The 16,860-nt window shown below is 45.3% G+C and overlaps 1 protein-coding gene across 2 annotated transcripts in view; it reads left to right on the forward strand.

The window, feature by feature from the left end:
* wdr91 (WD repeat domain 91) overlaps positions 1-16,860 on the forward strand; it is a 129,344-nt gene that overhangs the window by 49,460 nt on the left and 63,024 nt on the right. For both annotated transcript variants that reach the window (XM_087997542.1, XM_087997544.1), the window contains exon 11: positions 630-789. In XM_087997542.1, the coding sequence (XP_087853668.1) occupies positions 630-789 (160 nt within the window). The remainder of the gene's footprint in view (positions 1-629; positions 790-16,860) is intronic.

The raw sequence follows: 16,860 nt of genomic DNA on the forward strand, positions 1-16,860 counted from the left end.
TAGAAAAGATTGGATGAGCTGCCATTATTTGTCTTGAGGTAGGACTGGCTAATGGGAAATTTGTTTGAAAAGTTGAAAGTTGTAAGGGGCTGCGATCAGATTGATGGGAACGGTCTATTTCCCTTATCAGAGAAGTCAGTGGCGAGGGGCAGAGATTTGAAGTAATCGGAAAGATTTCCCGATGTATCATTATTGCTAATGGCGCTGGCTGAGTAAGCCAGCGTCCTGAGTTAATGCTTTTGGGAATATAGGCTAAAATTCTAGTTGATAAATTTGAAATCCCACAATAAATCTGAAATTAAAAACTAAGTTTAGTAATGACAACAACCATGATTGATTATAAAAATTGGTCTGGTTCACTAATGTCCTTCAGGGAAGTAAAGCTGGTTTGCCTTGTGTAATTCCAGATCCACAGAAATATAGTTGATTCTTAACTGCTCCTTAAGATGGCTTAGCAAGTCATTCAGTTGAAATGCAACAAATGCTGATCTGACCACATCCCAGCAAAGAATGTAGAAAAGGAAAAGTGAATACTATCCGTAAAGGATACATTGTTTCTTAAGTTGTATGTTTGGGTCAGGATTCTCTGGGATATTTCTTAACTTGCTGCCTTTCTTTGTATCCAACAGAATCTTGTCTCTATCTTGTAGTCCGAGTGGTGCATCATTTGTTTCCTCCTCAGCTGCTCCGAGCACCAAATTGGGGACAGTGGTTGAAACAGGAGATAAGGGAGCTAACCTGGTTCCAGGTGATCTCCTCTTATGGGACACCAAAACAATGAAGCAGCAGGTAAAGTACCAGGCACTGCCCACTTTGGAGAAATGGTGATGGGCTGGGTTATGCTGCTGGCCTGAAGTATTTACAGACATGTAAAGGTAAATTCTGATCAATATATATCCTCATGGATATACATAAATATTTGATAGTAAGAGAGATTAATACATCGCAATTCTGTGCTGTGTGTGTGTGTGTGAGAGAGAGAGAGAAAGAGAGAGACCTGTTTATCCTGACAGCATGTGAGAAAGAGAGATTGATGTATCCTGACAGGATGGCACAGTGGCTCAATGGTTAGCATTGCTGCCTCACAGCGCCAGGGACCCAGGTTTGATTCCCACCTTGGGTGACTGTCTGTGTGGAGTTTGCACATTCTCCCAGTGTCTGCGTGGGTTTCCTCCGGGTGCTCCAGTTTCCTCCCAGAATCCAAAAGATGTGCAAGTCAGGTGAATTGGCCATGCTAAATTGCCCATCGTTCTAGGTGCATTAGTCAGGCGTAAATATGGGGTAGGGGAACGGATCTGGGTGGGCTACTCTTTGGCGGTTCAGTATGAAATTGTTGAGCCGAAGGGCCTGTTTCCACTGTAGGGAATCTAATCTAATCTGACAGCGAGTGAGAGAGATCTGCATGTTGTGACAACGTGTGCAAGAGAGAGTGACCTGTGTATCCTGACAACGTGTTTGTGAGGCAGACTGATCTGTGTATCCTGACAGTGTGTGTGAGAGAGAGTGATCTGTGTATCCTGACAGCATTTGAGGGAGAGTGATCTGTGTATCCTGACAGCATGTGAGGGAGAGTGATTTGTGTATCCTGACAGCGTGTGAGGGTGAGAGTGGTCTGTGTATCCCAGCAGCGTATTTGTGAGGGAGATCTCTATATCCTGGCAGCGTGTGAGAGAAAGGGAGACAGATCTGTTTGTCCTGACAGCGTGCATGTAAGACAGAGAGAGAGAGAGACATTTGAAAATCTTGATAACGTATATGAATGAAAAAGGAAGATCTGTATCTCCTGACAGCCTGTGTGTGCGCGAGAGCGATCTGTATATCCTGGGGGTGTGTGTGTGTGTGTGTGTGTGTGTGTGTGTGTGTGTGTGTGAAAGAGATAGAGATCTCTGTATCCTGACAGCCTGTGTGTGTGAGAGAAAGAAAGATCTATATATGCTGACACAGCATATGTGTGTGTGAGAGAGAGAGAGAGAGAGCTAGATCTATATGTCCTGACAGCGTGTGTGTGCGAGAGAGAGATCTATATATCCTGAAAGTGTGTGTGTGTGAAAGAGAAAGAGAGAGAGAGATCTGGATATCCTGACAGCATGAGAGAGAGAGATCTGTATGTTATGACAGCATGTGTGAGTGAGAGATACGTGTACATTCTGACAGCACATGTGTGAGAGAGATTATATATCCTGACATGTATGTGAGAGAGATTGTGTATGTGTGTGTGTGAGAGAGAGAAATCTGTAAACTCTGAATGCATATGAGAGTCTGACATCTGTATATTCTGATAGAGTGTGTGTGTGTGAGTGAGAGAGACAGAGAAAGCGCAAGAGACTTGTATAAGCTGACAGTACGTGCAAGAGGTCTATATATCCTGACAGACTTTGTATGTGTGTGAGAGAGAGAGATCTATATATCTTGATCCCATGCGTGTGAGAGGGAAGCATCTGTACACTCTGACAGCATATGAGAGAAAGTGATCTGTATAACCTGAAGTGTGTGAGTGAGTGAGAGAGACGTGTATTTCCTGACTCTGTGTGTGTATGACAGAGAGAGTGAGACAGAGCGAACCGTATATCCTCTCAGCATGTGTGTGAGAGAGAGAATTCTGAATATCGTGACTCTCTGTGTCTGAGGAAGATCATGTCTCCTAATAGTGTGTGTGAGAGAGGGAGGGAGAGGGAGATCTATATATCCTGATAGCGTGTGAATGTGAGAGTGAGACCTGTATATCGTCACAGCATGTGTGAGAGAGTGAAACATCTGTATATCCTGATAGCATGTGTGTGAGAGTGAGAGAGAGAACTACACGTCATGACAGCATATGAGAGAAAGTGGCCACACTGGATCTAGTGCTTGGTAATGAACCAGGCCAGGTGTTTGATTTAGTGGTAGGTGAGCACCTCAGCCAGAGTGACCATAATTCGGTTACGTTTAGTTTAGTGATGGAAAGGGATAGGCACATGCCACAGGGCAAGATTTATAGTTGGGGGGATGGCAATAATAATGCGATTAGGCGAGACTTAGGATGCATAGAATGGGGTAGCAAAATGCAGGGGATGAGGACAGTCGAAATGTGGAGCTGGTTTAAGGAACAGATATTGCGTGACTTTGATAGGTATGTCCCTGTCAGGCAGGGAGGAAGTGATAAGGTAAGGGAACCGTGGTTTACTAAAGAAATTACATCTCTTGTTAAGCAGAAGGATGTTCATGTGACGTTGAGACGAAGTGGTTCAGATGAGGCGATGGAGAGTTACAGATTAACTAGGAAGGATTTAAAGAGAGAGTTAAGAAGAGCAAGGAGAGGACACGAGCAGTCTTTAGCAGGTAGAATAAAGGAGAACCCTAAAGCTTTCTATAGGTATGTGAGGAATAAAAGGATTATTAGGGTAGGAATAGGGCCAGTAAAAGACAGAAGCAAAATTGTGTGTGGACTCTGTGGAGGTGCTAAATGAACATTTCTCATCTGTTTTCACTCAGGAAAAGGAGAATATTATAGAGGAGAGAACGAGATACGAGATGTGTAGGCGGCATGGTGGCACATGTGGGCGGCACGGTGGCACAGTGGTTAGCACTGCTGCCTCACAGCGCCAGAGACCCAGGTTCAATTCCCGCCTCAGGCGACTGACTGTGTGGAGTTTGCACGTTCTCCCCGTGTCTGCGTGGGTTTCCTCCGGGTGCTCCGGTTTCCTCCCACAGTCCAAAGATGTGCAGATCAGGTGAATTGGCCATGCTAAATTGCCCGTAGTGTTAGGTAAGGGGTAAATGTGGGGGTATGGGTGGGTTGTGCTTCGGCGGGGCGGTGTGGACTTGTTGGGCCGAAGGGCCTGTGTCCACACTGTAAGTAATCTAATCTAATCTAATCTGTAAGTAATCTAATCTAATCTAATATTAGACTAGAAAGGATTGAGATTAGTAAGGAAGAGGTGTTATCAACTCGAGGAGTGAAAGTAGACAAGTCCTCTGGGTCTGAATGGGATTTATCCGAAGATTCTCTGGGATGCAGGGGAGGAGCTGTTGGAACCTTTGGCCTTGATCTTTGAGTCGTCATTGTCTACAGGTTTAGTACCAGAGCACTGGAGGATTGAAAATGTTGTGCCCTTGTTCAAGAAGGGCAGTAGAGATGACCTAGGTAATTATAGACAAGTGAGCCTTACATCTGTTGTAGGAAAAGTTTTGGCAAGGATTATAAGAGATAAGATTTATAATCATCTAGCAAGCACAATTTGATTGCAGATAGTCAACATGGTTTTGTTAAGGGCAGGTCATATCTCTCAAACCTCATTGAGTTTTTTGAGAAGGTGATCATGCATATGGATGAGGGTAGGGCAGTTGACGTGGTATACATGGAACTTCAGTAAAACCTTTGATAAGGTTCCATATGGTTGGTAGGCTGTTGGAGAAAATGTAGAGGCATGGGATTGAGGGTGATTAAATAGTTTGGATGAGGAACTGGCTTTCTGTAAGAAGGCAGAGTGATGGTTAATGGAAAATATTCAGCCTGGAGTCCAGTTACTAATGGTGTGCCACAAGGATCTGTTTTGGGACCACTGCTGTTTGTCATTTTTATGAATGACTTAGACGCAGGCATAGATGGGTTAGTAAGCTTGCCAATGACACTAAAGTCGGTGGACTAGTGGACAGTGTGCAAGAATGTTGCAGGGGAACTTGGATAAACTGCAGAATTGGGCTGAGAGGTGGCAAATGGAGCTCAATGCAACTAAATGTGAGGTGATTCACTTTGGGAAGAATAACAGGAAGGCAGAGTACTGGGTCAATGAAAAGATTCTTGGTAGTGTGGATGTGCAGAGGGATCTTGGAGTCCATGTACATAGATCCCTGAAAGTTGCCACCCAGGTGGATAGTGCTGTTAAGAAAGCATACAGTGTGTTAGGTTTCATTGGTAGAGGGATTAAGTTCCGGAGCCATGATATCATGCTGCTACTGTGGCCACACTTGGAATATTGTGTACAGTTCTGGTCACCCCTTACAGGAAGGATGTGGAAGCATTGGAAAAGGTGCAGAGGAAATTTACCAGGATGTTGCCTGGTCTAGAGCGAAGGTCTTATGAGGAAAGGCTGACTGACTTGGATCTGTTCTCATTGAAGAGAAGAAGGTTAAGAAGGGATTTGATAGAGGCATACAAGATGATGAGAGGATTAGATAGGGTAGCCTGTGAGAGTCTTTTTCCCAGAATGAAGACATCTGCTTGTATGAGGGGGCATTGCTGCAAATTGAGGGCTGATAGACTTGAGACAGACGTTAGAGTCAGGTTCTTTATGCAGAGAGTGGTAAGGGTGTGGAATGCCCTGCCTGCCAATGTAGTTAACTCAGCCACATTAGGGAGATTTAAACAGGCCTTGGATAAGTGTATAGATGATGATGGGATAGTGTTGGGTGATGTGCTTAGATGAGTTCACAGGTTGGCACAACATCGATGGCCGAAGAGCCTGTTCTGCTCTGTATTGTTCTATGCTTTATGACAATGTGAGAGACAGAGAGATCTGTATATGCTGACTGTGTGTGTGTAAGAGAGAGAGAGAGATCTGTATATCTTGACCGAGAGATATCGATCTGTATATCTTGACCGAGAGAGAGAGATCTGTATATCTTGACCGAGAGAGATCGATCTGTATATCTTGACCGAGAGAGAGAGATCTGTATATCTTGACCGAGAGAGATCGATCTGTATATCTTGACCGAGAGAGAGAGATCTGTATATCTTGACCGAGAGATATCGATCTGTATATCTTGACCGAGAGAGAGAGATCTGTATATCTTGACCGAGAGAGATCGATCTGTATATCTTGACCGAGAGAGATCGATCTGTATATCTTGACCGAGAGAGATCGATCTGTATATCTTGACCGAGAGAGATCGATCTGTATATCTTGACCGAGAGAGATCGATCTGTATATCTTGACCGAGAGAGATCGATCTGTATATCTTGACCGAGAGAGATCGATCTGTATATCTTGACCGAGAGAGAGAGATCTGTATATCTTGACCGAGAGAGAGAGATCTGTATATCTTGACCGAGAGAGAGAGATCTGTATATCTTGACCGAGAGATATCGATCTGTATATCTTGACCGAGAGAGAGAGATCTGTATATCTTGACCGAGAGATATCGATCTGTATATCTTGACCGAGAGAGAGAGATCTGTATATCTTGACCGAGAGAGAGAGATCTGTATATCTTGACCGAGAGAGAGAGATCTGTATATCTTGACCGAGAGAGATCGATCTGTATATCTTGACCGAGAGAGATCGATCTGTATATCTTGACCGAGAGAGATCGATCTGTATATCTTGACCGAGAGAGATCGATCTGTATATCTTGACCGAGAGAGATCGATCTGTATATCTTGACCGAGAGAGATCGATCTGTATATCTTGACCGAGAGAGAGATCTGTATATCTTGACCGAGAGAGAGATCTGTATATCTTGACCGAGAGAGAGAGATCTGTATATCTTGACCGAGAGAGAGAGAATCTGTATATCCTGACAGAAGGAGTGGGAGAGAATCTGTATATCCTGACAGAAGGATTGGGAGAGAATCTGTATATCCTGACAGAGGGAGTGGGAGAGAATCTGTATATCCTGACAGAGAGAGAAAGAATATGTATATCCTGAGAGAGAGAGAGAATCTGTAAATCCTGACAGAGAGAGAGAGAGAGAGAATATGTATATCCTGAGAGAGAGAGAGAGAATTTGTATATCCTGTCAGTGAGAATCTGTATATCCTGACAGAGAGAGAGAAAGAGAGAATCTGTATATCCTGTCAGTGAGAATCTGTATATCCTGACAGAGAGAGAGAGACGTGTATGTCCTGACAGACAGAGAGAGACGTGTATGTCCTGACAGAGATAGACGTGTATGTCCTGACAGAGAGAGAGACGTGCATGTCCTGACAGAGAGAGAGAGACGTGCATGTCCTGACAGAGAGAGAGAGAGACGTGCATGTCCTGAAAGAGAGAGAGAGACGTGTATGTCCTGACAGACAGACAGAGAGAGAGACGTGTATGTCCTGACAGACAGACAGACAGAGAGAGAGACGTGTATGTCCTGACAGACAGAGAGAGAGACGTGTATGTCCTGACAGAGAGAGAGAGAGACGTGTATGTCCTGACAGAGAGAGAGAGACCTGTATGTCCTGACAGAGAGAGAGAGGGAGAGAATGTGTATATCCTGACAGAGAGAGAATCTGTGTATCCTGACAGAGAGAATCTGTGTATCCTGACAGAGAGAATCTGTGTATCCTGACAGTGAGAGAGAGAGAGAGACAGAGATCTGTATATCCTGACAGACAGAGAGAGGGATCTGCATATCCTGACAGAGAGAGAGAGAGATCTGTATATTCTGACAGAGAGAGAGAGTGAGAGATCTGTATGTCCTGACAGAGTGAGAGATATGTATGTCCCGACAGAGACGTGTATGTCCTGACAGAGAGAGAGAGAGACGTGTATGTCCTGACAGAGAGAGAGAGAGACGTGTATGTCCTGACAGAGAGAGAGAGAGACGTGTATGTCCTGACAGAGAGAGAGAGAGACGTGTATGTCCTGACAGAGAGAGAGAGAGACGTGTATGTCCTGACAGAGAGAGAGAGAGACGTGTATGTCCTGACAGAGAGAGAGAGAGACGTGTATGTCCTGACAGAGAGAGAGAGAGAGACCTGTATTCCTGGCAGAGAGAGACAGAGATCTGTATATCCTGTCAGAGAGCGAGATCAATCTGTATATCCTGACAGAAGGAGTGGGAGAGAATCTGTATATCCTGAGAGACAGAGAGAATCTGTATATCCTGACAGAGAGAATCTGTATATCCTGACAGAGAGAATCTGTATATCCTGACAGAGAGAGAGAGAGACAGAGATCTGCATATCCTGACAGAGAGAGAAAGAGAGAGAGATCTGTATATCCTGACAGGGATCTGTATATCCTGATAGAGAGAGAGAGAGATCTGTATATCCTGACAGAGAGAGAAAGAGAGAGAGATCTGTATATCCTGACAGGGATCTGTATATCCTGATAAAGAGAGAGAGATCTGTATATCCTGACAGGGAGGGAGGGAGAGATCTGTATATCCTGACTATGTGAGAGAGAGGGAGATCTGAATATCCTGACAGAGAGAGAGAGATTTGTATATCCTGACAGCGAGAGAGATCTGTATATCCTGGCAGCCAGAGAGATCTGTATATCCTGACAGCCAGAGAGATCTGTATATCCTGACAGCCAGAGAGATTTGTATATCCTGACAGAGAGAGAGAGATTTGTATATCCTGACAGAGAGAGAGAGAGAGATCTGTATATCCTGACAGAGAGAGAGATCTATATATTCTGACAGAGAGAGAGAGATCTGTATATCCTGTCAGAGAGTGAGATCAATCTGTATATCCTGACCGAGAGAGAGAGATCTGTATATCCTGACAGAGAGAGAGATATATCTGGATAACCTGACAGTGAGAGAGAGAGGGAGAATCTGTATATCCTGACCGAGAGAGAGAGACCTGTATATCCTGACAGAGAGCGAGAGAGAGATCTGTATATCCTGACAGAGAGAGAGAGATCTGTATATCCTGACTGAGAGAGACAGACCTGTATATCCTGACAGAGAGCGAGAGAGGGATCTGTATATCCTGACAGAGAGCGAGAGAGGGATCTGTATATCCTGACAGAGAGCGAGAGAGGGATCTGTATATCCTGACAGAGAGCGAGAGAGGGATCTGTATATCCTGACAGAGAGTGAGAGAGTGATCTTATATCCTGACATTGTGAGAGAGAGAGCGATCTGTATGTCCTGATAGTGTGTGTGTGTGAGAGAGAGAGAGATCTGTATATCTTGACCGAGAGAGAGATCTGTATATCTTGACTGAGAGAGAGATCTGTATATCCTGACAGAGAGAGGTCAATCTGTATATCCTGACAGAGAGAGAGATCAATCTGTATATCCTGAGAGAAGGAGTGGGAGAGAATCTGTATATCCTGACAGAGAGAGAAAGAATATGTATATCCTGAGAGAGAGAGAATTTGTATATCCTGAGAGAGAGAAAGAGAGAATCTGTATATCCTGTCAGTGAGAATCTGTATATCCTGACAGAGAGAGAGATCTGTATGTCCTGACAGAGTGAGAGAGACGTGTATGTCCTGACAGAGAGAGAGAGAGAGACGTGTATGTCCAGAGAGAGAGAGAGAGACGTGTATGTCCAGAGAGAGAGAGAGAGACGTGTACGTCCAGAGAGAGAGAGATGTGTATGTCCTGACAGAGAGAGAGAGACGTGTATGTCCTGACAGAGAGAGAGAGACGTGTATGTCCTGACAGAGAGAGAGAGACGTGTATGTCCTGACAGAGAGAGAGAGACGTGTATGTCCTGCCAGAGAGAGAGAAACGTGTATGTCCTGCCAGAGAGAGAGAGAGGTGTATGTCCTGCCAGAGAGAGAGAGACGTGTATGTCCTGACAGAGAGAGAGAGAGAGACGTGTATGTCCTGACAGAGAGAGAGAGAGAGAGACGTGTATGTCCTGACAGAGAGAGAGAGAGAGACGTGTATGTCCTGACAGAGAGAGAGAGAGAGAGAGACGTGTATGTCCTGACAGAGAGAGAGAGAGAGAGAGACGTGTATGTCCTGACAGAGAGAGAGAGAGAGAGACGTGTATGTCCTGACAGAGAGAGAGAGAGAGAGAGACGTGTATGTCCTGACAGAGAGAGAGAGAGACGTGTATGTCCTGACAGAGAGAGAGAGAGACGTGTATGTCCTGACAGAGAGAGAGAGAGACGTGTATGTCCTGACAGAGAGAGAGAGAGACGTGTATGTCCTGACAGAGAGAGAGAGAGACGTGTATGTCCTGACAGAGAGAGAGAGAGAGACCTGTATGTCCTGACAGAGAGAGAGAGAGAGAGAGAGATCTGTATATCCTGACAGAGAGAGAATCTGTGTATCCTGACAGAGAGAGAGAGATCTGTATATCCTGACAGTGAGAGAGAGAAAGACAGAGATCTGTATATCCTGACAGACAGAGAGAAGGATCTGCATATCCTGATAGAGAGAGAGAGAGAGATCTGTATATCCTGACAGGGTTCTGTATATCCTGACAGAGAGAGAGATCTGTATATCATGACAGAGAGAGAGAGAATCTGTATATTCTGACTGTGTGAGAGAGAGGGAGATTTGAATATCCTGACAGCGAGAGAGATTTGTATATCCTGACAGCGAGAGAGAGAGAGAGAGATCTGTATATCCTGACAGAGAAAGAGAGATCTGTATATCCTGACAGAGAGAGGGAGATCTGTATATCCGGACCTAGAGAGAGAGAGAGATCTTAATATCCTGACTGGGAGAGACATTTGTATATCCTGACAGTGAGAGAGTGAGAGATCTTATATCCTGACATTGTGAGAGAGAGAGAGATCTGTATATCCTGACAGAGAGAGAGAGAGAGAGAGAGATCTTATGTCCTGACATTGTGAGAGAGAGAGAGATCTGCATATCCTGACGGTGTGAGAGAGTGAGAGCAACAGAGATCTGTATATCCTGACAGTGAGAGAGAGAGAGACATCTGTATATCCTGGCAGTGTGAGAAAGGGAAAGATCTTATATCCTGATATTGTGAGAGTGAGAGATCTTATATCCTGACATTGTGAGAGAGAGACAGATCTGTATATCCTGACAGTAAGGGAGAGAGAGAGATCTGTATATCCTGACAGAACGAGAGAGAGAGAAAGAGAGAGATCTGTATATCCTGTAAGAGAGAGAGAGAGACAGAGATCTGTATATCCTGTCAGAGAGCGAGATCAATCTGTATATCCTGACAGAAGGAGTGGGAGAGAATCTGTATATCCTGAGAGAGAGAGCGAATCTGTATATCCTGACAGAGAGAATCTGTATATCCTGACAGAGAGAGAGAGACAGAGATCTGTATATCCTGACAGAGAAAGAGAGATCTGTATATCCTGACAGAGAGAGGGAGATCTGTATATCCGGACCTAGAGAGAGAGAGAGATCTTAATATCCTGACTGGGAGAGACATTTGTATATCCTGACAGTGAGAGAGTGAGAGATCTTATATCCTGACATTGTGAGAGAGAGAGAGATCTGTATATCCTGACAGAGAGAGAGAGAGAGAGAGAGATCTTATGTCCTGACATTGTGAGAGAGAGAGAGATCTGCATATCCTGACGGTGTGAGAGAGTGAGAGCAACAGAGATCTGTATATCCTGACAGTGAGAGAGAGAGAGACATCTGTATATCCTGGCAGTGTGAGAAAGGGAAAGATCTTATATCCTGATATTGTGAGAGTGAGAGATCTTATATCCTGACATTGTGAGAGAGAGACAGATCTGTATATCCTGACAGTAAGGGAGAGAGAGAGATCTGTATATCCTGACAGAACGAGAGAGAGAGAAAGAGAGAGATCTGTATATCCTGTAAGAGAGAGAGAGAGACAGAGATCTGTATATCCTGTCAGAGAGCGAGATCAATCTGTATATCCTGACAGAAGGAGTGGGAGAGAATCTGTATATCCTGAGAGAGAGAGCGAATCTGTATATCCTGACAGAGAGAATCTGTATATCCTGACAGAGAGAGAGAGACAGAGATCTGTATATCTTGACAGAGAGAGAGAGAGATCTGTATGTCCTGACAGAGTGAGATATGTATGTCCCGACAGAGACGTGTATGTCCTGACAGAGAGAGAGAGACGTGTATATCCTGACAGAGTGAGAGAATATGTATATCCTGACAGAGAGAGAGAGAGACGTGTATGTCCTGACAGAGAGAGAGACGTGTATGTCCTGACAGAGAGAGAGACGTGTATGTCCTGACAGAGAGAGAGACGTGTATGTCCTGACAGAGAGAGAGACGTGTATGTCCTGACCGAGAGAGAGACGTGTATGTCCTGACAGAGAGAGAGACGTGTATGTCCTGACAGAGAGAGAGACGTGTATGTCCTGACAGAGAGAGAGACGTGTATGTCCTGACAGAGAGAGAGACGTGTATGTCCTGACAGAGAGAGAGACGTGTATGTCCTGACAGAGAGAGAGACGTGTATGTCCTGACAGAGAGAGAGACGTGTATGTCCTGACAGAGAGAGAGACGTGTATGTCCTGACAGAGAGAGAGACGTGTATGTCCTGACAGAGAGAGAGACGTGTATGTCCTGACAGAGAGAGAGACGTGTATGTCCTGACAGAGAGAGAGACGTGTATGTCCTGACAGAGAGAGAGACGTGTATGTCCTGACAGAGAGAGAGACGTGTATGTCCTGACAGAGAGAGAGACGTGTATGTCCTGACAGAGAGAGAGACGTGTATGTCCTGACAGAGAGAGAGACGTGTATGTCCTGAGAGAGAGAGAGACGTGTATGTCCTGAGAGAGAGAGAGACGTGTATGTCCTGAGAGAGAGAGAGACCTGTATGTCCTGACAGAGAGAGACGTGTATGTCCTGACAGAGAGAGAGACGTGTATGTCCTGACAGAGAGAGAGAGACGTGTATGTCCTGACAGAGAGAGAGAGACGTGTATGTCCTGACAGAGAGAGAGACGTGTATGTCCTGAGAGAGAGAGAGACCTGTATGTCCTGGCAGAGAGAGAGAGATCTGTATATCCTGACAGAATGAGAGGGAGAGAAAGATCTGTATATGCTGACAGTGAGAGAGAGAGAGAGAGATCTGTATATCCTGTCAGAGAGCGAGATCAATCTGTATATCCTGACAGAAGGAGTGGGAGAGAATCTGTATATCCTGAGAGAGAGAGAGAGAATCTGTATATCCTGAGAGAGAGAGAGAGATCTGTATATCCTGACAGAGAGGGAGAGAGAGATTTGTATATCCTGACAGAGAGGGAGAGAGAGATTTGTATATCCTGACAGCGAGAGATATTTGTATATCCTGGCAGCGAGAGATATTTGTATATCCTGGCAGCGAGAGATATTTGTATATCCTGGCAGCGAGAGAGATCTGTATATCCTGACAGCGAGAGAGATCTGTATATCCTGACAGCGAGAGAGATCTGTATATCCTGACAGCGAGAGAGATCTGTATATCCTGACAGCGAGAGAGATCTGTATATCCTGACAGCGAGAGAGATCTGTATATCCTGACAGCGAGAGAGATCTGTATATCCTGACAGAGAGAGAGATTTGTATATCCTGACAGAGAGAGATTGTATATCCTGTCAGAGAGCGAGATCAATCTGTATATCCTGACCTAGAGAGAGAAAGATCTGTATATCCTGACAGAGAGAGATATATACCTGGATAACCTGACAGAGAGAGAGAGAGAGAGAGAGAGAGATCTGTATATCCGGACAGAGAGAGAGAGATCTGTATATCCTGACAGAGAGCGAGAGAGGGATCTGTATATCCTGACAGAGAGCGAGAGAGGGATCTGTATATCCTGACAGAGAGCGAGAGAGGGATCTGTATATCCTGACAGAGAGAGAGAGAGAGAGATCTTATATCCTGACATTGTGAGAGAGAGAGCGATCTGTATGCCCTGATAGTGTGTGAGAGAGAGAGAGAGATCTATATATCTTGACCGAGGGAGAGATCTGTATGTCCTGACAGAGAGAGAGATCAATCTGTATATCCTGAGAGACAGAGAAAGAGAGAATTTGTATATCCTGTCAGTGAGAATCTGTATATCCTGACAGAGAGAGACATGTATGTCCTGACAGAGAGAGAGATCAATCTGTATATCCTGAGAGACAGAGAAAGAGAGAATTTGTATATCCTGTCAGTGAGAATCTGTATATCCTGACAGAGAGAGACGTGTATGTCCTGACAGAGAGAGACGTGTATGTCCTGACAGAGAGAGAGACGTGTATGTCCTGACAGAGAGAGAGACGTGTATGTCCTGACAGAGAGACGTGTATGTCCTGACAGAGAGAGACGTGTATGTCCTGACAGAGAGAGACGTGTATGTCCTGACAGAGAGAGACGTGTATGTCCTGATAGAGAGAGACGTGTATGTCCTGATAGAGAGAGACCTGTATGTCCTGACAGAGAGAGAGACCTGTATGTCCTGACAGAGAGAGAGACGTGTATGTCCTGACAGTGAGAGAGACGTGTATGTCCTGACAGAGAGAGAGACGTGTATGTCCTGACAGAGAGAGAGACGTGTATGTCCTGACAGAGAGAGAGACGTGTATGTCCTGACAGAGAGAGAGACGTGTATGTCCTGACAGAGAGAGAGACGTGTATGTCCTGACAGAGAGAGAGACGTGTATGTCCTGAGAGAGAGAGAGACGTGTATGTCCTGAGAGAGAGAGAGACGTGTATGTCCTGAGAGAGAGAGAGACGTGTATGTCCTGAGAGAGAGAGAGACGTGTATGTCCTGAGAGAGAGAGAGACGTGTATGTCCTGAGAGAGAGAGAGACGTGTATGTCCTGAGAGAGAGAGAGACGTGTATGTCCTGAGAGAGAGAGAGACGTGTATGTCCTGAGAGAGAGAGAGACGTGTATGTCCTGAGAGAGAGAGAGACGTGTATGTCCTGAGAGAGAGAGAGACGTGTATGTCCTGAGAGAGAGAGAGACGTGTATGTCCTGAGAGAGAGAGAGACGTGTATGTCCTGAGAGAGAGAGAGACGTGTATGTCCTGAGAGAGAGAGAGACGTGTATGTCCTGAGAGAGAGAGAGACGTGTATGTCCTGAGAGAGAGAGAGACGTGTATGTCCTGAGAGAGAGAGAGACGTGTATGTCCTGAGAGAGAGAGAGACGTGTATGTCCTGAGAGAGAGAGAGACGTGTATGTCCTGAGAGAGAGAGAGACGTGTATGTCCTGAGAGAGAGAGAGACGTGTATGTCCTGAGAGAGAGAGAGACGTGTATGTCCTGAGAGAGAGAGAGACGTGTATGTCCTGAGAGAGAGAGAGACGTGTATGTCCTGAGAGAGAGAGAGACGTGTATGTCCTGAGAGAGAGAGAGACGTGTATGTCCTGAGAGAGAGAGAGACGTGTATGTCCTGAGAGAGAGAGAGACGTGTATGTCCTGAGAGAGAGAGAGACGTGTATGTCCTGAGAGAGAGAGAGACGTGTATGTCCTGAGAGAGAGAGAGACGTGTATGTCCTGAGAGAGAGAGAGACGTGTATGTCCTGACAGAGAGAGAGACGTGTATGTCCTGACAGAGAGAGAGACGTGTATGTCCTGACAGAGAGAGAGACGTGTATGTCCTGACAGAGAGAGAGACGTGTATGTCCTGACAGAGAGAGAGACGTGTATGTCCTGACAGAGAGAGAGAGACGTGTATGTCCTGACAGAGAGAGAGAGACGTGTATGTCCTGACAGAGAGAGAGAGACGTGTATGTCCTGACAGAGAGAGAGAGACGTGTATGTCCTGACAGAGAGAGAGAGACCTGTATGTCCTGACAGAGAGAGAGAGAGATCTGTATATCCTGACAGACAGAGAGAGAGATCTGTATATCCTGACAGACAGAGAGAGAGATTTGTATATCCTGACAGAGAGAGAGGGAGAGAATGTGTATATCCTGACAGAGAGAGAATCTGTGTATCCTGGCAGAGAGAATCTGTGTATCCTGACAGAGAGAGAGAGAGATCAGTATATCCTGACAGACAGAGAGAGAGATCTGAATATCCTGACAGCGAGAGAGATTTGTATATCCTGACAGCGAGAGAGATCTGTATATCCTGACAGCGAGAGAGATCTGTATATCCTGACAGAGAGAGAGATCTGTATATCCTGACAGAGAGAGAGATCTATATATCCTGACAGAGAGAGAGAGATGTCTGTGTATCCTGACAGAGAGAGAGAGAGATCTGTATATCCTGACAGAGAAAGAGAGATCTGTATATCCTGACCTAGAGAGAGACAGTCAGAAACTTTTTCCCCAGGTACAACAGAGTGTTACAAGGGGACATAAATTTAAGGTGAAGGGTGGAAGGTATAGGGGAGATGTCAGGGGTGGGTTCTTTACCCAGAGAGTGGTGGGGGCATGGAATGCGCTGCCCGTGGGAGTGGTGGAGTCGGAATCATTGGCGACCTTTAAGCGGCATTTGGATAGGTACATGGATGGGTACTTAATCTAGGTTAGAAGTTCGGCACAACATCGTGGGCCGAAGGGCCTGTTCTGTGCTGTATTGTTCTATGTTCTATGTTCTATGTATATCCTGACAGAGATCTGTGTATCCTGACAGAGAGAGAGAGAGATTTGTATATCCTGACAGTGAGAGAGACAGACAGAGATCTGTATATCCTGACAGAGAGAAAGAGAGAGATCTGTATATCCTGTAAGAGAGAGAGAGAGAGATCTGTATATCCTGTCAGAGAGCGAGATCAATCTGTATATCCTGACAGAAGGAGTGGGAGAGAATCTGCATATCCTGACAGAGAGAGAAAGAGAGAGAGAGATCTGTATATCCTGACAGAGAGGGAGAGAGAGATCTGTATATCCTGACTGTGTGAGAGAGAGGGAGATCTGAATACCCTGACAGAGAGACAGAGATTTGTATATCCTGACAGCGAGAGATATTTGTATATCCTGGCAACGAGAGAGATCTGTATATCCTGACCTAGAGAGAGAGAGAGATCAATCTGTATATCCTGACTGAAGGAGTGGGAGAGAATCTGTAAATCCTGACAGAGAGAGAGAGAGAATATGTATATCCTGAGAGAGAGAGAGAGAGAGAATCTGTATATCCTGTCAGTGAGAATCTGTATATCCTGACAGAGAGAGACAGAGATCTGCATATCCTGACAGAGAGAGAAAGAGAGAGAGATCTGTATATCCTGACAGCGAGAGAGATCTGTATATCCTCTGAGAGAGAGATCTGTATATCCTGACAGAGAGAGACGTGTATGTCCTGACAGAGAGAGACGTGTATGTCCTGACAGAGAGAGACGTGTATGTCCTGACAGAGAGAGA

This window comes from Chiloscyllium plagiosum, unplaced genomic scaffold, assembly GCF_037043375.1.
Source record: "Chiloscyllium plagiosum isolate Xiang-an unplaced genomic scaffold, Cpla_swu_hap1 HiC_scaffold_19, whole genome shotgun sequence".
NCBI classification, from domain to species: domain Eukaryota; kingdom Metazoa; phylum Chordata; class Chondrichthyes; order Orectolobiformes; family Hemiscylliidae; genus Chiloscyllium; species Chiloscyllium plagiosum.